General features: G+C 35.7%; 2 protein-coding genes and 1 non-coding gene across 5 annotated transcripts; 1 reads left to right on the plus strand and 2 right to left on the minus strand.

Annotated features, from left to right (window-relative positions):
* The first annotated feature begins 7 nt into the window (after positions 1 to 7).
* Positions 8 to 4,033, plus strand: LOC102614509 (uncharacterized). Its single transcript, XM_006491847.4, has 3 exons — positions 8 to 365; positions 819 to 1,048; positions 3,704 to 4,033. Exons 1-3 carry the CDS (start codon positions 129 to 131, stop codon positions 3,894 to 3,896), a joined length of 660 nt encoding a protein of 219 aa, XP_006491910.1. The 5' UTR covers positions 8 to 128; the 3' UTR covers positions 3,897 to 4,033.
* On the minus strand, positions 3,972 to 7,374 carry LOC102613622 (reticulon-like protein B5). 3 transcript variants are annotated; one of them, XM_006491844.4, is made up of 7 exons: positions 7,136 to 7,374; positions 6,783 to 6,862; positions 5,665 to 5,871; positions 5,145 to 5,325; positions 4,902 to 5,043; positions 4,699 to 4,768; positions 3,972 to 4,589 (listed from the first exon to the last, which is right to left on the minus strand). In XM_006491844.4, the coding sequence occupies exons 1-7, from the start codon at positions 7,288 to 7,290 to the stop codon at positions 4,420 to 4,422; spliced, it is 1,005 nt and encodes a 334-aa protein (XP_006491907.1). In that variant the 5' UTR covers positions 7,291 to 7,374; the 3' UTR covers positions 3,972 to 4,419. The 3 variants fall into 3 exon arrangements, with proteins under 3 accessions (XP_006491907.1, XP_006491906.1, XP_006491909.1); XM_006491843.4 differs by having other exon boundaries at positions 5,665 to 5,874; XM_006491846.4 differs by having other exon boundaries at positions 5,665 to 5,874; positions 7,048 to 7,374.
* An 8,457-nt stretch (positions 7,375 to 15,831) lies between these two features.
* LOC127898976 (small nucleolar RNA R71) lies at positions 15,832 to 15,935 on the minus strand. The gene has a single exon (XR_008050744.1). It is a non-coding gene; the product is annotated as a small nucleolar RNA R71 (small nucleolar RNA).
* Between the last annotated feature and the right edge of the window lie 7,809 nt (positions 15,936 to 23,744).

Below are 23,744 nucleotides of genomic sequence, written 5' to 3' on the forward strand. Positions count from 1 at the left end.
ATGATATTGTAGATTACAGCCAAGATAAGGTTTGTCTTTTGTTGGCTTCTGCCGAGTCCCAGGCATTGAGAGAGGAAGTATATCTGTTCGCTATTTTAACTGCAGAAAAAGTAGGAGGAGAATCTAAAATGTCGACATCAGCAAGCCTAAGCGTAACTGCTGGTATGCCGATTTCTACACAACATGGCTCTGCTGGCAGAGGCAGAGCTATAGTTCTATCAGTTCCAAGCAATCATACATTGCCACAGGGACTGGGTCTTGTTTCTGCTCATTCAAACTTGAAGGGACGCAGAGGAAGCTTCAAGACGGCCGTGGCTTCTGTTGACTCCAACCAGATTAGTTCCTCCTCTGTTCCTCCTGAAAAGGTTCGTTTCCCTTTATTATTCAACTATTATTTTTTTGTTATATTATTGAATCCGAATCATTAACAATACGTTTGAGATTGATATATGTACATATGCACACAACATTTAATTGTATTCTTGGCGATATGGTGGAGTGTTTCAAATTACTTTCTTATCAAGAATATATGAAAGTGATATGCCAAAATTCCTTATGGGGCTTCCGAATTATGCATTTATATGTTTAGAAGTAAAATAGTAAAAAAGCAAGACTGCCGTTCAAATTTAAATAGTGTGACATTTTGTTGTTGTTTTTATTATTGTTGCAAAGCAGGAAGCAAACAAGTAAATTTAAATAGTATTCTTCGGAATTATGCATTTATATGTTTAGAAGTAAAATAATAAAAAGGCAAGAATGCCATTCAAATTTAAATAGTGTGACATTTTGTTGTTGTTTTTATTATTGTTGCAAAGCAGGAAGCAAACAAGTATTATTTTGTTGTTGCGAATGCAAAGTTCATGCTGGACGAAGAAGAGCACTTCCAGGAGCTCTTGTTCGAGCGCCTACGGAACTATGGAGAGCGTAGTAAAGAGCAGGACTTTTGGTTAGTTATTGAGCCCAAGTTCTTGGATAAGTTCCCTAACATTACTAAGAGATTGCGCAGACCTGCTGTCGCTCTGGTTTCAACTAATGGTCCCTGGATTACGTAAGAAATTTACTGAAAAACCTTCCCTTTGATTACAGTTTCTAACTCCTTATCATATTCCTGCATTTTTTTGTGTTGAAAGTTAATGATACCTTGCTAAGACTTCAATTGCATCTCTATCATGCTATAGATACACCCCATCTTTTAAAAGATATTTAGGTGCTTGTGATGAATTTTAGAAAGTACAGCCCCTACAGAGATATTAGTGGATTCTCTGTACAAGCGATAACCTGCGGGAGGATTTCAATTTAAGCATAGTTGAGTGCTCTTATCCATGATTTTACATCTCAAGCTTATTGCTTATTCAGGAATGATAAAATATAGGAGAAGAGAACAGTAAGAAACCTTCTTGCTTTACGAAAAACCAAGCCTGGCATGCACCATCTGGCTGTTCTTCGTTGTGGAGCTTTTAGTTTGGACTCTTTTAATCCACCAAAAGGAATTCTAATTCTGTTGATGGTTTGAGCATTCTCTCATTTCTCATAACCATGAGTACCCTCTTTTGTTAAATGTTTGGGGATGTAACAGTTATTACATTCATCTAAATGTTTGTGCTTACTCCTTTTCTTGAGTCTGTTACTGTTTGTATCTTTAGATAAAACCAAATTGATTATTAAACAAGAAAAATATGATACAAGATAAATCCAAAGGCTGCCATAACTGCAACTCAGATCAGTCCAACACAAAAGTACCTCATACCCCTAATTTAAATCCTTGTGGGAAAATGAAATCATCTTGATAGTCTTGAGAACTAGCAATGGTAAACTTTTCATCTGGTACAATGCACATAAATGCACTCCTTTTAGTAGCACATGCAAGTGTATTAAGAGATAATAGCATTGAGTACTTTACATCAAGTTTAAAACCTTTGCAGCAAAACTTTTTTTCTTTTCTCTGATTTGCTATCCATTCAAATTCAAAGTCACAGTGTCCTGCTCTTCATGGATTGTTACTGATCAACTTTAAGGTCTCCCAAATCTTTTTCGTTATCCAATACTGAGGTTTGTTATGAATCACCGTCCGAGAAGTCCAGATATGAAGTTGTCTAGGAATGTCCTCCGAAAGCCAAACCTGTGTGACTGGTTAAATTAGAAGACCATACTCTTTTGAATAAAAAAGATCATAAAGCTACCTGTATTTCCACAAGTCTAATGTTCCTTAAGATAGGTGATGCCAACTAGAGCTGGCCAATGGACTATGCCGGCTCATGGGCCACAACCGTGCCCGTACGGCATGATGGCATGGAACCACCCATCAATGGGTCGTGTTGGGCCAACATTTTGGCCCATGGTTGTGCCTTGCCCCAGGAACAAGCACGAGCCCATCAAGGGCCCACGGGCCCGCTCCAATATTTTTGAAATACTTTTTATTAATTTCTTATCTTGTTTGGTTATAGAAAGATAAAAAGCAAATTTAACAATTTAAAGTTCAAGCTTTAAAAATTAAATTTGAAATTTACTTTGCAATAATGTTTGGGATCCCAATGTTTGAGTCCCAACTTGTGTCCCAATGCTATGTGCTACTCATCTATTGGATGATGGATTTCATAACTAGTAAAATTACTTAATCTCCATCCAATGGATGAATGCTACATCAATTGGGTCTTAAATTGGGGGTCTCAAATTGGGGCTTGTAATGTGGGATACCTAGCGTTGCTCATTTACTTTGTATTCTAAATTTCCAATTTCATATTGATAAATCTATTAATTGTGTTAATTTAAATTTAATTGAATGATTTGAATTATTTTTAATAATTTAATTTTTAAAGAATAAATATAAATATTACTCAATTAAACTAAAAAGACAATTATTTGATTGATAAATAAAATAAAATTTATTTTTATGAAATGAATAGGTACAAATTAGAAATAAAATGAAATATGACATAATTTGCATTAATATAGTTTACAGCATCCTGTGATGATTGAACTATCTGTCATTTGCATGTTACAACAATTTTTTAACCAAAAGTATTTCTAAATTTTAATCTCCATTGTCATTATCGCCATCATCATCAACTGCAACATGAACGTCATGACCATCATCATTGTCTTCATCAACAATTGTATCATTTTGCCAATTTTGATGTATTGTACGGGGCACTTACATCGTCATCTTATTCATTGTTTGAGTTAATTTAAATTGCATTTGTATAACTAATTAGTTTTCATATTTTAAAACTATAAATCATGCTGTCAAAATAGAATTAAATTAGTATTATTAATGAAAGATCTGTTGTTTTTTATACTCTTATTAAGGTTATAGTATGTTTTTAATTTTTATTGGTTCTATTAAAAGCAATTAATATGTTTCAAATTAATAAATTAATTAAAAGCACTATAGTTTAGTTTAGTCTTGCACTATAGTTTAGTTTAGTCTTTATATATTATCTAATGCCAGCAACCTTTATTCGTAGGCAAATTTAGCTTCTATATTCCTTATCAGCCTTCCAGTAGTTTTACTCGGTCAGAATTTGTATGGGATTCTACATCATTAAACATCCAAATAAGCTACTTCAAAGAATTGAATATTTCATGATTTTATATTGGCAGAAACTCAGTTGCCTTCATTAAAACAGCGTAATTATTTGAGTTAACATTTGAAGATTATGTATCCCAGTATTACATTTCTATTGCTGATCATGCGACTTCGCAGGTTTATGAAACTGAGGCTGGACCGGGTTTTATCAGATAGCTATGAAGCTGGCAGTCTAGAGGAAGCTTTAGCCTCTAATCCTGCCACTCTCGAGTTTGAGAAGCAAGAGAAGTGGGTGGCACCTTATCCGAAATATGAATTTGGATGGTGGGAGGCCTTCTTGCCTACCGGATCAAAAGGGTCAAAAGTATAGGGCAACATTTCCTTTTTTATTTTTTTTTAATCTTTTCTTCTCAACTCTTGTTAACAGACGAATTTTCATCATGTATTAGTAAGTAGCGATTGAGATTTGCATGCAATGGTGAAGCAGTTCATATTTTAAACTTTGAAGGTTAGTTCTTCAGGACCTGAAATCGACAAGTTAATATTTGGTATTTTGAGGAGGTAATAACATTATATTTCCAGAAATAGCCTTGTTCAGGGACAACTGATCTAATTTCAAATTTCCCAGGAAAGATGAGGCACGTTGCTGGCTCCGTGAGCCAAATTTCAAATGCCTTAGGAGTAATGTACAAGGCAGAGAAAATTAATATCATTATCGTACTTTGCTATTGAAGGACGTCTAAAGGAAAATGTTAAAAACCTGTTGCAAACTGCTAAAACCGAGAGAGAAAAGTCACAGCATTGCACAATTAAAAAATAAATAAATAAAGAATCATAAAAGAAGTGGCCTGGACTTTCGTGGTTGCCCAAAAGTAAGGTAGAGAAAAAATTATTTATGATCGATGCTGCCTCTGGACTGCCGATATTGGGAGTTTTTGGAGAACCGTTTGATCCAGTACTGCATACTGCTTCTTTAATTCAACTAGAGCCTTCTCAGCGCAAGTGTCTGCAAGATCCTCATGCTTCTCATACAGCATTGGCAATGTCAGAGACACCACAAACACTGCAATACCAGCAACAACATGCAATATAACATAGAATCAGAACTAATCTATTACTATTTTAAGGGACTGAAATTCAAGACTACAGCTAAAATATCGAAGGAGAACAACCTAAGTATAAGATGGTCAAAAAATCAAACCAACTGCCAATTATTGAGATGACCCATAAAACTAGAGTGGCCTGCATATTGGAGGAGATCAGAAAACCAAATGAGACCTCTTCCTATTAATATTATGGTGTGACTATGTTTATCGGTAAGTAACATCCGTCACGCTATATGACAACAAAAATATAAACGGGCAATAAAAGTTACCGTGAGAAATTTCCTTATATCTGGCTCTGTAGTCACATCTTGACACATTTTCGATGCAACATTAAATACACACCTTAGATAAAGAGCAACTCTTACGAAAAGGTCTTCAGGTAATTTAATTTCAGGAAATTGTGGTGGGGACCTGTCTCCATAATAATAATGTACAATTTTCTTTGTCATATGTTTATATATCCTTAAATGATAATCATGAAAATTCAATTTGACTGAAGAAAAGAAACTTACATATCAGTGAAAGCTGCTAAATTTGACCATAGGAACAAAGTTGACAATGTGAGAATGATAGAGTGGCAAATGAATGTAACTAAGTGATAGCCAACACATTCGAAGAAGAACCATATGACTGTCCCACTAGCCAATATGCCTGCTGAGATTTGCCTGTTCCTCCAAAGTAGAACATCTGCACCTGAACAAACACATACATAAATAGAATTGTATGATTCATAGAAGAGAAAATAAGATATTATTATTATACAGAAAAATGTAAAGTCACATCTCATGTTTCGGTAAAATGATCACGGAGATCCTTTGATTTTTAAAAATAGTCATACAAATTTTTTTAGGATATAAAGTATCCTTTTTTTGATAAAAAATTGGAGGGTCTGTAGGAATTTGTGACTTTTCATGTGTAGAAAAAGAGGTCTTTGTGATACTTTTTAACACTAAGGAGAGTCCGTTGTGTTTTTGTCCTTTTTTCCTATTAGAAGTTAAAGAGATGAAAATCAAGAGACACATGTTACATTACATTTTCCACCACCAAGAACATGATGAACTGGCTTCTGGCGACCAAACAATCGATTCTTTCCACTTGAATTCACCGTGTGGTTTTTGTCAATATCGGAGTCATTACCGCTAATGCTAGTCTTATTTTCAGTCTCATTTTTCTCTTCTGCAGTAGCACCATCTGCTGGTTGATTTTCAGTCTCATGTTTCTCTTCTGCAGTAGCATCATCTTCTGGTTGCAACATATTTTCCATGGAGCATACACCAGATCAGAAACCAAATGAATCTTATTTAAAGCATTAATATTTAACTGAACTAATTACTCCACCATTTTTCTTTTGGTAATATCTGTTGTTATGAGAGAAACATTCAAAGAGTGCAAAATAGCCCTCCAAATTCACATGCAAACCACACAATTATCATTTCTACAGGATCTTCTGCCATGTCACCATATGACGACATCACTAATTTTTTCTGACCTAAATTAATTTTTAATCCCCTTACCATTTTAAGATTTGATTTATTTTTTTAGAATATAAACTTACTATTAGATCAGGATCAAGATGAATTATTAGATTAGAATGAAAATGTCAAAGGAAATTAGATAAATATGATGGAAAGTCTTCCACTCATACAAAGTAATCACAGCACCAAAGAGCATATTTAGCTAAGGCATCTATTGTTGGGTTATTGTTTCTTGACACTTGCCTAATCCTGAAGTCATGTTTTGGATATAAATTATAACCTCTGCAGCTTTAAATTAATTCAAAAGAATCAAAACAACTCAATAAGAGTACCATGCTATGTTGACAGCAACTGAAAAATAAGCAAAGAGTCTGACTCAACAACTAATGGAGATAAACTCAACTCAATGGCAAGTTCTAGTTCAAAGCATAAGGCCTCTATCTCAGCAATATCAATATCATCTAAATATACATCAACATAACACCCGGAGCTGTAAATACCCCATCACACTCTTGTGCCACGGCCCTATACACCACTAGCCCAAGATGAATATCAATACCAGTATCTATATTAAGCTTAATAAAAACAATCTGTGGAGGCTCCTATGTAGTTAGAACCGAGGCAGAATGTTAAAAAACAGCCACAATAAGCTCTAACTTCTAGCAGCTCCACAACCTTTCAGCCTTGCCCATAACACACAAAGGAGAGATAGAGACACCCTCATACATAGTCCGATTCCTTGCATCCCAAACAGCCTACATAATCAGAACAAACATATGCAGCTCATGTTAAGTTAACAATGATTAGAATATTCCAAAGCATCCCTAAGGCAACTAACTCTACCATCCATAAAAGGCAGTAACCTGTCATACATCTTTAGCATGCCCATAATAAAATAGTGCATGTAAAATGGATTCAATAGGAGCATCACACAACTTACATCTAGCTTCAGTGACTACCCTTTTGACCACTAATTTAAGCATACAAGGAAGCAAATCAGAAAAGACACGCCATAAAAATGTTTCGACCTTGAAATCCCACGAGAGGATTTAGCACAAGACAAATGCCTCAATTGCAACGCAAAATGCCATAAGCCCTTATCTAGAGACACCTGATAAGTAGATTGAGCTTGAGGATTAAATGACATCATCCATTGAAAAATGTATCCATAAGAAATGCACATTCTACTAATTATGCTGTAATAACAAATCAAGAACAAACTTATCCTCTAGCAAAGTCATAGGTGAGACAAGACTGAATGTAAGTGGTTGAGGTATACAATTATCATTTTTTATACCTGACTTTTTGCGCTTCGGTGGAACCACGTGCAACAGATAGAAGTATATCTGCACACATAGTAACAAACAAAAAATGATGAAATGGGACCGAAAAAGGGGTTTTCAGTGATCCCACTCTAATGCTTAAGTCAGTGACTAGAGAATTCGAGTTGAATTATAAAATATTGGAGTTTTACTGAACTTACCTCTCTTTGAGAGAGTAGTTGATTATTTACACTATATTGCATCTTTAAGTGAGTGGTCTCCTAATTTTGGTGAATGTGAGGAGTTGTTGATTTGTGGTCGATTTCTTCCTTTATGGGAATGAAATGATGCATAGCAATTAAGACTCCATCTCCTGTATTTTAAGAGGTCATGGGATGGTGCGCAGTTGGCATAATTTGACCCCTCGGGTGACAATTTCTTTTACCTCTCTCAACCTTTGTTTCTTATTAATAACTCTATGAAATGAGAGTTATCATGACACTTTTAGACTTAAATCAATAATACTTAGAGAGTAAATAATATGCTTCTATTGCATTTTAGTTATATTTTGCATGAGCATCCAATTTTTATCTATCTTTAATAAATTGAGTTGTTTTAGAGTAATGTGTGCTTAGATTATATGCATAATTATAGGTGACTGAAATCTCAAGTTTTAAGGAAGGAATGCTGCCGCAACAGACTTGTAGAGATAATGAAAGAACTTGGCTATAGAAGAATTCAAACAAGAAAAAAAACAGTGAAGATGTTGTAGCTATTGCTATAGCACCGTTGTTGTAGCATCATTGTTGTATCAATCCTAGAGTAATAAGAGATGAGATTTCGTGCGCATCAACTAAAAGATTATAATATAAAGTTTTCTAAAAGCACATTAGAGATTTGAGACAAGTGAATAATTCCCAACAATGGAGTCGATCATTTAGGAATGTGAGAAAAATCAAGGGAGTAAACAAAATCCATGTTAGCAAGTCAAGATCAGAAATCAAGGAAGTCAAAGCAATAATTGAAGGACTCTCTCACCAAATAGCATCGTTGACATCTACCAAGTCAACAGAGCCACAAACCTACAACCAATTTGACCATGATTCATACCCAGATGAAGTCAATGCTATAAATGTAATGGAAAAGTAGTTAAATTACAATCCTTACTCCAATACTAATAATCCTATATGGAGAGACCATCTTAACTTTTCATGATCTTAATGATTCCAAAAAAATGGAACAATAGCTCTACCTCCATCAATGCAATCAATTCATCAAGCTCCTCAAGTATTTTAACCATCATTTAGACCATACAATCAGAATCAGGGCTACTCACAACCAAAACAATGGGAAGAAACATTCTAGAATTTTAGAAATTTGACCCATCGTACCATTGATGAGTTACGAAATGAGATTAAGGCTGGCTTTAATTTACAAGCCCAATTAATCTCGAACCTTGAAAAGATGGTGGACTAACTTACCTCTTCAGTTCAAACCTTGGCGATGATTGTTGAGAAATGTAAATTCTCAAGTCAACCAACGCTTAATCCTAAAGGAGTGCATGAAGTGAGTACAAGTTCATCTCAGCAGTATGAAGAGGTCAAACCCATCATGACCTTGCGAAAAAACAAAAAAGTAGACAACAAAGTGGACATGCCGGTGACAAAGATAACTCAAGTTGTACCCTTAGAATCTGAGGACCCATCAACAAAGGAGAAAGAGGATAGCATCCCACGAGAATGCATCCCCAAAACTCCTTTTCCTTAGAGGTTAGCTAAAGCAAAAAAGGAAAATTCCACGGGTGATATTATAAAAATTTTTAAGCAGGTAAGAATTAACATCCCTTTACTTGATGTTATTAAACAAACGCCCTTTTATGACATATTTCTTAAAAACCTTTGCACTAAAAAGAAAATCGTTCATGTACAAAAAAGACATTTTTAATAGAAAAACATTAGTTCTATACTCCAACATAAAATTCTTCCAAAATACAAAGATTCAAGCTGCCATACTATCTCATGTAGCATAGGAAACCACACATCTGAGAATACTTTGTTAGACTTAGAGCTAGTGTAAATATTTTACCTTATTCAATATTTATGAAACCTGAACTGAGAAAATTACACCCAACTCTAATTGTGTTGCAATTTGCAGATTGATCCATGAAAATATCTCATGGTATTTTGGAGGATGTGCTCATTCAGGTAGACAAGTTTTATTTTCCTGTTGATTTCATTATGATTGACACTCAACCAACATAAGTTTTGAATAAGCACATCCCCATTTCAATTATGAGTGGCTAGTTTAGTTTCAAGCTTGGGTTGAAGTGAAGCCTCAAAATAATTCATGGGCTTAATTAGGTAAGTTTATTTTCTTTTTCTCTCTAATTTATGTGGTTGTTTTGACTTATTGTCGATAGACAGTGTGTTGTGTCTAGATTTTACATGGAATATCGGGCTCCTTAGTGAAATATCGTTAGTGTCTTGCACAATGAGCACTTAGCACCATAGTAATTAGAGAGAAAATTCCCCTCTAGTATTTTGTGAGTTATCTTGACTTAATGTTGACAGAAAGTGTATCTAAGCTATTTAGTGGATGGTCTTGCCACGTTGTCGATAAAATGATTATTATCATCTGGCACAACATGTTCATGACACCAGACTTAGTGGAAGATCATTACATTTGGCACACTGAGCACTTGATACCATATTTATTAGAGTGAGGATTATGAGAAGTGGAAATACTCCTTCATGAATTAATTAGAACTAAAAAGGGAATATTAAGCCCATAATAAATGTTAAGCGTGAATCTATAGACTCAAGTGTTTCATTTGCATTGTTTTCATCTTTAATTCATTTATACAATTTTATTTTGAATCTTAAGATAAAAAATTCACTTCCAACCAACTCACATTTACACCTAAAAAATTAACCCCGCACATAATTAAATCTACTTCCTCATGGGATCGACATTTGTCACCACAAAATATATTATACAATAAATTTGTGTGCTTGCGAGTACAATAAAATTTGCACAACAGTTACACCTTAACTAAAGAGGAAAAAAATAATATTTTATGCAGCCTTGAAAAGTTCCAAGGTTGCTACTGGATACTCCACAAATATTCGGAATCTTGTGTCAAAAAAGAACTTTACTTTAAACTCCAGGGTCTTAAGTGCCACGGCTATCATGTTCTTATGCAACAACTTTTGCCAATTGCCATGAGGTGTGTTGTAACACTCCACTATATTATTTAGTTTAAAAAATGCTTAAAAACACAGTTACTTTTAATATAAATACGAATTCTAAAAGTTTAGCACAATCCAACAAAACTTTATTACAGAAAAGTAAGAGTCATATAGAGATTTCTTAGTTTATTTAAAAACTTAATTATTACATAAAGCCAAGATACTTATTTTTATTAGCACGAAGCTAAGCCCATCATAAAATCCTAAGGTCGGTTATGCCCATATGCACTTCGTCTTGGTTAGGATTTGGCACCAGCTTGTCCTACTCATCGTTACCTGTAATGTAAGGACTTAGTGAGCTAATGCCCTTTAAGATAACACTTTAATGCATGTATAAATTATGATGCATATGGATGACCATATTAAGCTCTTAAAATAAACTTAGAAAATACAAAATAATTTTATTTGGGCCCCAGGTATGTTGCACTACAAGGCTGACAATTTTACCCTTTAAACAATATGCCCTTGAGCCTCATTAGTTGATCTTTTGGGCGTTACGCATCGCCGTCCTCAAAAGATTTCTTTCAACTTAACTTTGAAGGCTTGCCCTCCTTAGAACTTTGCCACCTGGTAGTATAACCACCTATTTTTCATAAATTCATTTTTTGAAACGTTTTCTTCATAATGTAGCCCATGATATGCATGCATCCAATGCAACTTATAACATTTGAAATTTCTCGATACATAACAAAATCAACACACAACATTATTTAAATACAAGAGTCTTTAGTATAGGCGGCATAGCTGACCACAACATAATTAAGTATAAGTATCACATATTAGGCGACAGAGCCGACCTTGATATCACATATTAGGTCACAGAGCCGACCATAACATCACATATTAGGCGGCAGAGCTGACCATAACATCACATATTAGGCAACAGAGCTGACCATGACATCACATATTAGGCGGCAGAGCCGACCATAGCATCACATACTAGGCAGTAGAGCCGACCATAGCATCACATATTAGGCGGCAGGGCATAGGAGCCGACCATATAAAGATTTAAAATATAACTAATCACACTATAATAGCCATCATAATATAAAGGGATTGTTAAAACTGAACTTAAGTATAAAAATAATTTTGTCCTTACATTGTAGTTGAAGTGTTACTTACCTCTTGTTCTTGACTTCTTTAAACCTTTCTAAGTTAAGGATTCCTCTACTCTTGTTATTATGACTTAAAATATAAGGGAATGAAATTTCTAAGTTGCATTGCAAATGAGAGGTGGTGAGGGGGTATTTATAGGATTTCTTAAAGCTAATGGATGATTAGGATTTTGCCACCATAACTCTTGATCAATGGTTGAGATTAACCTTCATAAATAACCTTCATAAATAACCTTCTTAAATATGTACACTTCTTCTTACATCATCGCTTATGTCATCACTTACGTCATCATTTCTTATGTCATTACTTATGTCATCATTCCTTAAAATTAAATATTATAAACTCAAGGAGCTTGTTAGCTTAAAAATAAATTCTACTATATTTAAGAAAATTGTACCTCACAATTTCCTCTACCCTTTTTAAAAATTTCGTCCTCGAAATTTATTTACTGAATAGCTCAGGATGCTTATCCTTCATTTCTTCTTCATGCTCCCATGTTGCCTTCTCCATTGAGCTATTTCGCCATATTACTTTGACTAAAGGGATCTTCTTGTTCCTTAACTCTTTTATCTTTCTATCCAGAATTTGAATTTGACGTTCTTCATAGGTTCATAGGTTAAGTCTTCTTCTAGTTAAAGAGGCTTGTAATCTAGCACATGAGAGGAGTGTGGAACATATTTCTAAGACATTACGTATTCTTGATAACGATGGTGGGAGGGCAAGTCGGTAGGAAACATTCCTGACACGATCGAGTATTTTAAATGGCCCAATAAACTTTGGGCTTAATTTTCCCTTATTCCCAAATCTCATCAATCCTTTTACTGGGGCAACTTTTAGAAATACCTTATCACCAACTTGAAATTCCAAAGGCCTTCGCCTTTTATTGACATAACTTTTCTGTCAACTTTGAGTTGGCTGCATTCTTTGACATATTTTCTCAATTGCTTCAAATGAGGCAGTAATTAAATTGGGTTCAAGATGTCTTCGCTCGCCCATCTCATCCCAATGAATAGGCGATCTACATTTTCTACCATATAGAGCTTCATACGGTGCCATGCCGATTGTTGCTTGGTAGCTATTATTGTAGGCAAATTCAACTAATGGTATATACTTGCTCCATGATCCTTGAAAGTCGATAGCACATCCTCGCAACATATCTTCAAGTGTCTTGATCATTCTTTCAGGTTTGCCATTTGTTTGAGGGTGAAATGTTGTACTGAACTTTAAGCTTGTCCCTATAGCCTTATGTAACTTTTCTCAGAATGTCGAAGTAAACCTTGCATCTCGGTGAGAAATAATATAAATGGGTTTACATATATTTCTGCAAGCTGGTCCATGGTGTACATCATTTGAATAGGCAAGAAGTGAGTAGACTTTGTAAGTCGATCGACGATCACCCAAATGGCATCATGCATTTTGGTAGTTTTTGGAAGACCAACGACGAAGTCCATCGTGAACTAACAATGAGAAAACCTTTGGTTAAATGATCATTCGTCACCACCAAACATGCACATAATATATCAATTATATCATCAATTCATATTGGAACTATCAACCATAGACAACAACAAGCTCTGTTAGTCTCAATCTTTCTTTAGTGTGTCGTTAGGCAAAACAAGCTCTTCACCTAATCTCCAACCATTAAATAATTTAAAACAAGCTCTTTAAATTTAAGATAATGGAAGCATTAAGCAGAGAAAGATATTAGGTTGATCTAGGCAATAAACACACAAGCTCGGATTATTTAACCTAGGTTATGTTCTCCAATTGAAATCACTGATTCCAACCTGTTACTTATAATTAAAATCTCAAGAAAATTACGGATCAAGAATTTTAATCTAACAATAAAATTTATTCAAGTCCTATTGTTGAGTGTTAGAAAATGCATATTTATAAAGGAGAAAACCGTCATTTTACATTTCAAGTCTTACTAACACCTTTACTTTTATGAATTTAACCTTCTTTTGATTTAATTCCGTTTGTTTTATTTTAATTAAGTATTTTATGTATTTTAGGGGCATCATAGTCATTTCACAATAAACGAGAGATCAGATGACAAAACGGACATCACTTTTGAACTCAGAACGGTCGAAAACCTTAGGAGGAGCATAAAAGGAAAAATGGCACTGTTCACATGTACGGTACTATTCACGTGTACGGTACTGTATACGTTACTGTTCACGACACTGTTCACATAGACGGATGATGACGTGGCATTGACCGATGATGTGGCATTGACTGATGAGGTGTCACGATCCTGTTGGGGTAAAATTCTTATGTACTGTTGATGGTGACGTGGCAACATATCAGTGGGCGAAACATCTCGCATACGGTGCATGCATCACACAGGATTATTTTCAACCAAACCGCGTTACTGTTTATTCGGGTCAAACTGCGTTACTGTTCATCAGGGTCAAACCGTGTTACTGTTCATCCGCGTGGTCAAACCGCGGACTGTTGACTGATGACGTGGCGCAATCCTGAGCGTCCAAACTGTTTTTAATCCGATGGTCATGATTTACTCCATGTATCTATAAAAAGGGGGCCTCCCCCCCTAATTTGATATCTCTGAATCTATTTTTGGGATCCATTTTCTATAATTCCCTCTCCATCTTGTATTTTCTTCGTATTTTAATAAATTCCCATTTTGCCCTTAGTTCAATTATGAGTGACTAATTTTCTTTCAAGCTTGGGTTGAAGGTGAAGTCTCAACATGTGTCATGGGCTTAATTTGGTAAATTTATTTTCTCTTCCCCTCTAGTTTTTGTGGATGTTTTGACTTCTCGTCGACAAATAATACTAACCTTGTCTAGTACCGCCTTAGTTACACCGGCTCTCTAGTATAAGGTTATTATTATTTGGCACGGTAAGCCCTTAGCACCATATTGATTAGAGCGTGGTTCATGAGGTGTGGATTCCCCCCTTATGATTTAATTGGTATTAATAAGGAATATTTAGCCCATGATGCATGTTGATACGGATCCAGATACCCAAGTACGTCATTTCAATAGATTTCACTTCAATTTATTCTCGTAATTGCAATTCCAATTTTAGAATCTCAATTCCAATTTTAGGATAATTTAAATCACTTCCACCAAAATTTCAACCACCCATTTACAAAATTAATTCTACATATAATTAAAATCTACCTCCTCGTGGGATCGACACTCGTCACCATTGATCTATACTACAATAGATTTGTGCGCTTGCGAGTACATTAAAATTTGCACAATAAGTTTTTGGCACCGTTGCCGGGGAGGTAAGTAATTTTAATTCATAGAATTAATTTTTGTGAATAATTCCATTTAAATTGTTTTCTTGTATTTTTTTCTTAAAAAAAAAAGAAAAAAAAAGTGAATCTACATTTAAAGGTTAGTATTTTTTTCTTTTTCTCTTCTTTAAAATTCTGTAATTTAATTTTCAATTTATTTTTCTTTGTAATTTTTTTTATTTATCTTATTAATTTGTTTTTAGTTAATTTATTTCACGTATTTATTTTTGTGTATTTTTATAGAAAGGTTGGAATAGCGCAATAAGGTTAGTATCGTAATTTCTCCATCTTCTTTATTTTTATTTGTTTTGTTCCCATCTTTATTTTTATTTTATTTGTTTTGCATGCATGGTCGTAGGTCATTATTTCCTAATCTTGAACCTATAGATCTTGAACTAGAAAAAACACTTCGCACACAAAAGCACATTAAAAATAAATTTGGAATGGATTTACAAGCACCACAAGAGAGGCCATTTAAGGACTATTTTAGTCCCTTAGCTAATTTGAGCACATCATGCATAAGATACCCAAATGTAGCTGCTAGAAGTTTTGAACTAAAACCTAGTGTGCTAAATTGTCTCCCCATATTTTATGGCCTAGAAAATGAGGACCCATATAATCATCTGAATGATTTTCATGCAATTTGTCAAACTTTTAAATATGAAAATTTTTCAGATGATGATGTTAAACTCATATTATTCCCATTTTCTTTAAAGGATAGAGCTCGTTCATGGTTAAATACTTTGCCTGCCAATAGCATTTCATCATGGGAACAAATGGTAACTAAATTTTTAAATAAATATTTCCCAGTGCATAAAACCAATGCTATTCGCAGGGAAATCTCGGAGTTTACCCAGAGAGAGGATGAGCAATTTTTCGAAACATGGGAGCGATTTAATGAGCTACTCTTGAAATGTCCACATCATGGGTACGAGAAATGGCACCAATGTCAATACTTTTTGGAGGGATTACTACCGAATGTGCAAGAATGGCTAATGGCAACAAGTGGAGAAGAGCTAATGTCAAAAAGTGCATCAGAAATTTGGGAGTTTTTCTAGCGACAAGCGGATAATTCCCAACAACGAAGTCGATCACTCAGGAATACTAAAAGAATTAAGGGAGTAAATGAGGTTCACATTGGCCAGTCAACTTCGGGAATTAAAGAAGTCAAGGAGATGGTTGAAGGTCTTGCTCGACAAATAGCATCGTTATCGACTGCTAAATCAACAGAACCACATGACCATGACTCATACTCAGATCAAGCCAATGCCATAGGTGTAATGAGAAAGCTATCAAATTACAACCCATACTCCAACACATATAACCCTGGATGGAGAGATCACCCCAATTTTTCATGGTCTCAAGGACTCCAACAGAATGGACCAGCAGCTTCAGCTCCACCAATGCAACCAATTCCTCAAATTTCTCAAGCCTCTCAGCCCCCATTTAGACCATACAATCAGAACCAGAACTACTCTCAACCTAGACCATGGGAGGATTCATTCCAGAATCTCAAGAATCTTACTCACTCTACGATTGAGCAACAGAACTGCACCATTGATGGACTACGAAATGAATTGAGAGCGGGCTTCAACTCACAAGCCCAATCAGTTTCAAGCCTCGAGAAGATGGTGGGACAACTTGCTTCTTCAGTTCAGACCTTGGCAATGATCGTTGAGAAAGGTAAGTTTCCAAGTCAACCAGTGCCTAACCCTAAAGGAGTGCATGAAGCAAGTACCAGTTCACCACAGCAGCATGGAGAAGTCAAAGCAGTAATGACCTTGCGAAAAGGAAAAGAAGTCGACAACAAAGTTGAGATGCCGGTGACAAAAGAAAATCAAATTGTACCTGTGAATGTTGAGGAATCATCACCGGAGGAGAAAGAAGAAACCAACCCACGAGAATACGTTCCGAAAGCTCCATTTCCTCAGAGGTTAGCTAAAGGCAAAAAGGGAAAAACCACAGGTGAGATTCTTGAAATCTTCAAACAGGTAAATGTTAACATCCCTCTACTTGATGCTATTAAACAAGTTCCATCTTATGCCAAGTTTCTTAAAGACCTTTGTACTAAAAAGAGAAATATGCATGTTCAAAAGAAGGCATTTTAAACAGAAAACGTTAGTTCTATACTCCAACATAAAATTCCTTTAAAATGCAAAGACCCAGGCTCCCCTACTATCTCATGTAGTATAGGGAACCACACAATTGAGAATGTTTTGTTGGATTTAGGAGCTAGTGTAAATCTTTTGCCTTACTCTGTATTCGTGAAACTTGGACTTGGAGAATTACACCCAACTCTAGTGGTGTTACAGCTTGCAGATCGGTCCACTAAAATACCTCGTGGTATTGTGGAGGACGTGCTTATCCAGGTAGACAAGTTTTATTTTCCTGTTGATTTCATTGTAATTGACACTCAACCAATACAAGATTCAAGGAAGCACATCCCCATTATTCTAGGTCGACCTTTCTTGGCAACTGCGGATGCTCACATTCAATGCAGGACTGGAAATATGCAGTTGTCCTTCGGCAACATGACTATGGAGCTAAACATTTTCAACATTGCCAAACAACCTCACAGTGCAGATGATGGAATTGTTGATGTGGATTTAATTGAAGCATTAGTTGATGATACTTTTGTTTCAAACCTTAGTGATGATCCTTTACAAACATGTTTAACTCACTTTGGTTTGGATTTTGATATTGACAGATCGGTCGATGAGGTCAACGCCCTGCTTGACTCAGCACCATCCATGGACACTAATAAATGGAAGTCAAGAGTTGAAAACTAGCACCATCAGAGAAGCAACTCATTCCATCATCAGAATCACCACCGAAACTCGAGCTCAAACCATTGCCCAACACTTTGGAATATGCGTTTTTGGGAGAAGAAAGTACTCTACCGGTAATCATCTCATCATCCCTAAATGACGAACAAAAAGGTAAGTTGTTGGATGTTTTAAAAGAGCACAAAGGAGCATTAGGATGGACCATAGCAGACATAAAAGGTATAAATCCAGTAGACTGCATGCATTACATTCACCTTGATGAAAATGCTAAAACTACTAGGGAGATGCAACGTCGGTTAAATCCTAACATGAAAGAAGTTGTTAGAACAGAAGTCCTTAAGCTATTAGACGCAGGTATCATTTACCCCATTTCTGATAGTTCATGGGTCAGTCCTGTGCAAGTTGTCCCTAAAAAGTCAGGAGTCACTGTAGTTACCAATGCCGATAATGAATTGATACCCACTAGAGTAACTACAGGATGGCGTGTATGCATTGATTATAGGAAGTTGAATTCTGTCACACGTAAAGACCATTTTCCTTTACCATTTATCGGTCAAATGCTTGATAGATTAGCAGGCCATGAATTTTATTGCTTTCTAGATGGCTACTCAGGATATAATCAGATTCCCATAGCACCAAAAGATCAAGAGAAAACTACTTTCACTTGCCCTTTTGGCACTTTTGCATATAGGAGGATGCCATTTGGATTATGTAATGCACCTGCTACATTTCAACGATGCATGTTGAGCATTTTTTCTGATATGGTTGAACGATTTCTTGAAGTCTTTATGGATGACTTTTCTGTCTTTGGTGATTCGTTTGATCAATGTTTACATCATCTAACACTAGTTTTGCAGAGATGTATTGAGAAGAACTTGGTCTTAAATTGGGAGAAATGCCATTTTATGGTAAAACAAGGTATTGTTCTCGGTCACATCATTTCGAGCAAAGGTATTGAGGTTGACAAAGCCAAGGTGGATCTCATTTCTAATCTTCCTCCACCCAAAACAGTCAGAGAAGTAAGATCTTTCCTTGGGCATGCTGGTTTGTATAGACGTTTCATTAAAGATTTTAGCAAAGTTTCTAGACCCTTATGCAATTTACTTGCTAAGGATGTACAATTTATCTTTAATGATTCATGTCTTGTGGCTTTTGAAAAGTTAAAGCAGTTGTTAACATCATCACCCATCATTCAGCCCCCAAACTGGAGCTTACCATTTGAACTCATGTGCGATGCATCTGATTATGCAGTAGGAGCAGTATTAGGATAAAGAGTTGATCGAATTCCCCATATTATTTATTATGCTAGTATGACATTAAATGATGCACAGTTGAACTATTCAACTACTGAAAAAGAAATGCTAGCAGTATTGTTTGCATTAGAAAAATTTCGATCTTATCTCATTGGTTGTAAAATAATTATATTCACAGATCATGCTGCTCTTAAATATCTTCTCATAAAGAAAGATGCAAAAGCTAGACTAATTCGTTGGGTGTTACTTTTGCAGGAGTTTGACTTGGAATTCAAAGATAAGAAATGCACAGAGAATGTTATGGCGGACCACCTCTCTCGTCTCCATTTTGACACAATTACAGAATCATTACCATTGAATGAGTCATTTCCAGATGAACAATTAATGAATGTGGAAGTATTACCTTGGTATGCTGATATAGTTAATTATCTTGTTATAGGTAAACTTCCAGAGCATTGGACCAAGCAAGACAAGGCTAAATTCTTTGCAGAAATAAAGAATTTTTTTTGGGATGACCCGTATTTGTTCAAGTATTGTGCAGACCAAATTGTTAGACGATGCGTCCCAGAAAGTGAAATTCTGAATATCCTTTCATTCTGCCATGAACAAGCTTGTGGAGGCCATTTCAGCGCTAAGAAAACAGCGACTAAAGTTTTACAATGTGGAATACTTGAACATGATGCTTACACTTTCTGTTCTTCATGTGATAGGTGTCAACGAATGGGGAGCATTACACGAAGGAACATGATGCCATTAAATCCAATTTTAGTGGTTGAAATTTTTTACGTATGGGGTATCGACTTCATGGGACCCTTTCCCCCATCTTTTGGCCATCAATACATATTGGTTGCTGTTGACTACGTATCAAAATGGGTAGAAGCAATTCCATGTAGGACCAATGATCACAAGGTGGTGATAGCATTTTTGAAAAGCAACATTGTTTTCCGTTTTGGATTCCCTCGAGCAATAATTAGTGATGGTGGTGCCCACTTTTGTAACAAAGCATTCAAAGCTCTTTTGACAAAGTATTCAATCACACACAAAGTGGCGACCCCGTATCATCCGCAAACCAGTGGCCAAGTTGAGATCTCCAATCGAGAAATAAAGCACATATTAGAAAAGACGGTGAGGCCGGACATAAAAGATTGGTCATTAAGACTTGATGATGCCTTATGGGCATATAGAACAGCTTTCAAGACCCCGATTGGGATGTCACCCTACAGGCTAGTGTATGGAAAAGCTTGCCACCTACCTGTGGAACTCGAGCATCGTGCATGTTGGGCCATCAAGAAATTCAATTTTGACATGCAGCAAGCCAGCTCAGAAAGAAGATTACAGCTGGCAGAACTTGAAGAAATTCGCAATGATGCATACGAAAATGTCAAGATTTACAAGCAACGAATGAAAGTCTTCCATAATAAGCAAATTATGAGAAAATCATTCACTCCAGGTCAGAAAGTGCTTTTATTCAATTCTCGCTTGCACCTATTCCCAGGTAAGTTACGCTCTCGTTGGTCTGACCCATTTATTGTTCATACTGTTTTTCCACATGGGGCAATTGAAATTAAGGACCCAAAGAACGGTGTCACGTTTAAAGTTAATGGTCAAAGATTAAAGCCATATCTAGAATACCAACCACATGGAGAAGACACCGAAATAAATTTGAGTGACCCACCAGATTTGAATTGATTTTTTTTTCTTTTCGTTGATTTGATTTTTTTTTCTTTCTTTATATTATTCTTCTGCTAATTGAAATTATTTTTGCATAAGTGTGTTTGTTTAACTATTAAGTTTTCTTTTATCGTTTTTAATCATGAGTACCTTACTTAGACCGTTCCTCCTGAACATTCTTAAACCACTTCAACGTGTCAAAACTCATCTCAAAAGGCAGATTTAATTTTGTAAAACACATCGCATTTGGGCTCTACAACCACCAGAGTTAGTAGCCTATGTTGAGGGTTTAGAAAGCCAACTCAGAGACATTGAGAGAAGTGTTTATGACATCCAGTTGGAGCTTGAGGTAAATTCAATAAGAGGACGATTTTAATTTTCTTTGTGTGTTTTAATTTGTTTTTTTTGTTTGTGTGCTTTAGTTTGTTACCTCGGTGAAGTGGCGGATAACGGTACTCCGTGACAATCAAGTCGGTTACTTCAGTTTCCCATAATAACTGATATTCTGAGGCGAAAGTATGGACAGAAATGAGATTCTAGTGAAGCTTCACAAGCGATTCCCTTCACTTCCTCAGAATGCCCTCCTTACGATCTATAAAGCTCGATCCGAACGCATGCGATTACTCATGAGGAATAACATACCTGCTGACATCCGTTGGTTAATCGAGGCTAAAGTACGATCGGCAGGTGAGTTACCTCCAAAATTTATTGCATACATGCCTGGTTGTGGTAAAGGAAATTATGCAAGAAAACGACGAGCTCGAAGAATTTCTGTTGCTTGTCATAAGTGTGCCAGAATGAGTTGCAATAAAAACCCATGTTCTTTAGGAATGATGTCTGATAACAGGGAAGATAAGATTCAATTTATTAGGGATGGCTTGAATAAGGAGTCATTGGATGATATCCTTTTGTCTCTTGAAACGCATCCCAGTGGATATGTGCAAGGAGCGATTCTCCAGTTATGGCCATTATTCCAGAAAGAGCATGCACGATATAGTCTCGGGAATCTGACTATAAACGACCCTGTTTGCCAGTTTATAAGAAAACTAGATAGGAAGCCTATCCTTGACCCATAGAGGACGTTCAAGCCGTTTCTGGACGTAAAACCAGAGGAAGATGTGAGCCACAGTCGCAACTACCTGTAAATATCCTTTCACTTTACTGTTATTTTATTTCACTATTGTTTTATTGTGTGCATTATTGTCTTTAAAAATTTTATTACTGTTTGCTTTTTCCTTATTACTGTTTTCTTTTTCCCTTTTACTGTTTTCTTTTTGACTAGCGAGCCACGTGCTTTACGCGTTATTTGACACTGACATGTTACCTCATACACAACTGTGATCCACTGTCACCAAGATTCTTAAATGTGATTTCCTTTTGGTCAAGCACTCACAAATTATTTTTGAGAAATATCACAATGGCAGCTACTCCCAATAGACAATTCAAGAACATTTGTGTGCTTTCTGGATTTACCTATGGCAAACATAAAGAGTTCGTTGAGGCAGCTATAGATCTTGGTCGAAGTATAGCAGCGAGAAAATTACACTTGGTGTATGGAGGAGGTAACCGAGGGTTATCAAAAATGGTCTCAGAAGCAGCTTTTATCAGAGGAAGTCAAGTGTTAGGCATCATCCCAAGAGTCCTAAAACCATTGGGCAGTTCGTCTGACTCATCAACTGGAGAAGAGTTAGTCGTCTCAGGTATGCAAGAAAGAATAACTGAAATGCTTAATCATGCTGATGCTTTTATTTTCCTTCCAGGAGATCTTGTAACACTAGAGGCACTTATCACACTAGCATCTTGGGCCCATCTACACATCCACCAGAAACCCATCGGTTTGTTAAATGTCAATAACTTTTATGATGGCTTTATCGCATTTCTTAACCATGCAATAAAAAATTATTTCATTCCTTCTAATGTGAAAAAACTTTTTATTTGTGCTCACACTGCTAATGAGCTACTTGATCTGTTACAAGCTTATAAACCAGAGCCAGACCCCTGGACCTTTGTGTTGGAGCGCCCAAATAATGATGGTAACAATAGCCACAGTAAGAAGTACAAATTAGATTTAACTCTCCGCTTGTAAATATTTTCTTTTGTGTTGCACCACCCAGGTGATGTCTTCTAAACTCTACTTCTTTCCTTTTAAACATTGAGGACAATGTTTCGTTCTGGTTGGGGGAGGGAATAGTCGACAATTGTGAAATTTTAGTTAAGTTTTTACTAATTTTTGTTGTAGAAACTAACTGTTGCTAACTCTTTGTGTTGAAGATGGCTGAATATGGAGTGTAGTAACTCTAGAAACGCATCTTCATCGTTTAAAAAAAAATTCAGACATTTTCTTTTTCTTTATTATGTTTTTATGTTTATTTTTTTTTTAATTTCTCCTCTATAAATATACATTTTCCAACTTGTGAGTCGAAGATGGCTGAATATAGAGTGTAGTGCCTCTAGAAACGCATCTTTTTAAAAAAAAAAAGCCATTTTCGTTTTCTATCATTTTACGTGTAACTTTTCTAATTAGTTTTTATGCATCATTTTCACATTTCTGCATGCATATTTTCCTTTCATGTTTAGAATAGGTTGGGGGGTAGAATGTTGTTTAAAAAAAAAATTGTGTGATTTGTTTTAACATTGGATGACATGATTAATTCTAAATTTTAGTATTTGTATTATCTTTGGTCTTAAGTGATGTTACATTATGTTTGCTACTCTACATGTTGATGTCGGAGACAAATATGAGTTACTTGAAGGAATGAAAATGTCATAATAAGTACCAAGTGAGTTTTTGAGCCTATTATTTTTCTTGGAGAATAACCTTTTTGGCCATTCTTTATACAGCTTAACAGTTTATTATTATACACGATCTCTAGATTTCTTTTGAGTTAACCCTTAAAAAAAAAATTTGTAAAATTAAAAAAAAAAGAAAAAAATGTGTGTTGCTACATTTGGAGGCCCATCTAACTAGTAGATATGGATGATTATTTAGAGTCCTAAAAGACGATGGAAAGGTCATCTTTGATCCGTTTG

The sequence above is a fragment of the Citrus sinensis genome, chromosome 7, assembly GCF_022201045.2.
Source record: "Citrus sinensis cultivar Valencia sweet orange chromosome 7, DVS_A1.0, whole genome shotgun sequence".
Taxonomy (NCBI): Eukaryota; Viridiplantae; Streptophyta; class Magnoliopsida; order Sapindales; family Rutaceae; genus Citrus; species Citrus sinensis.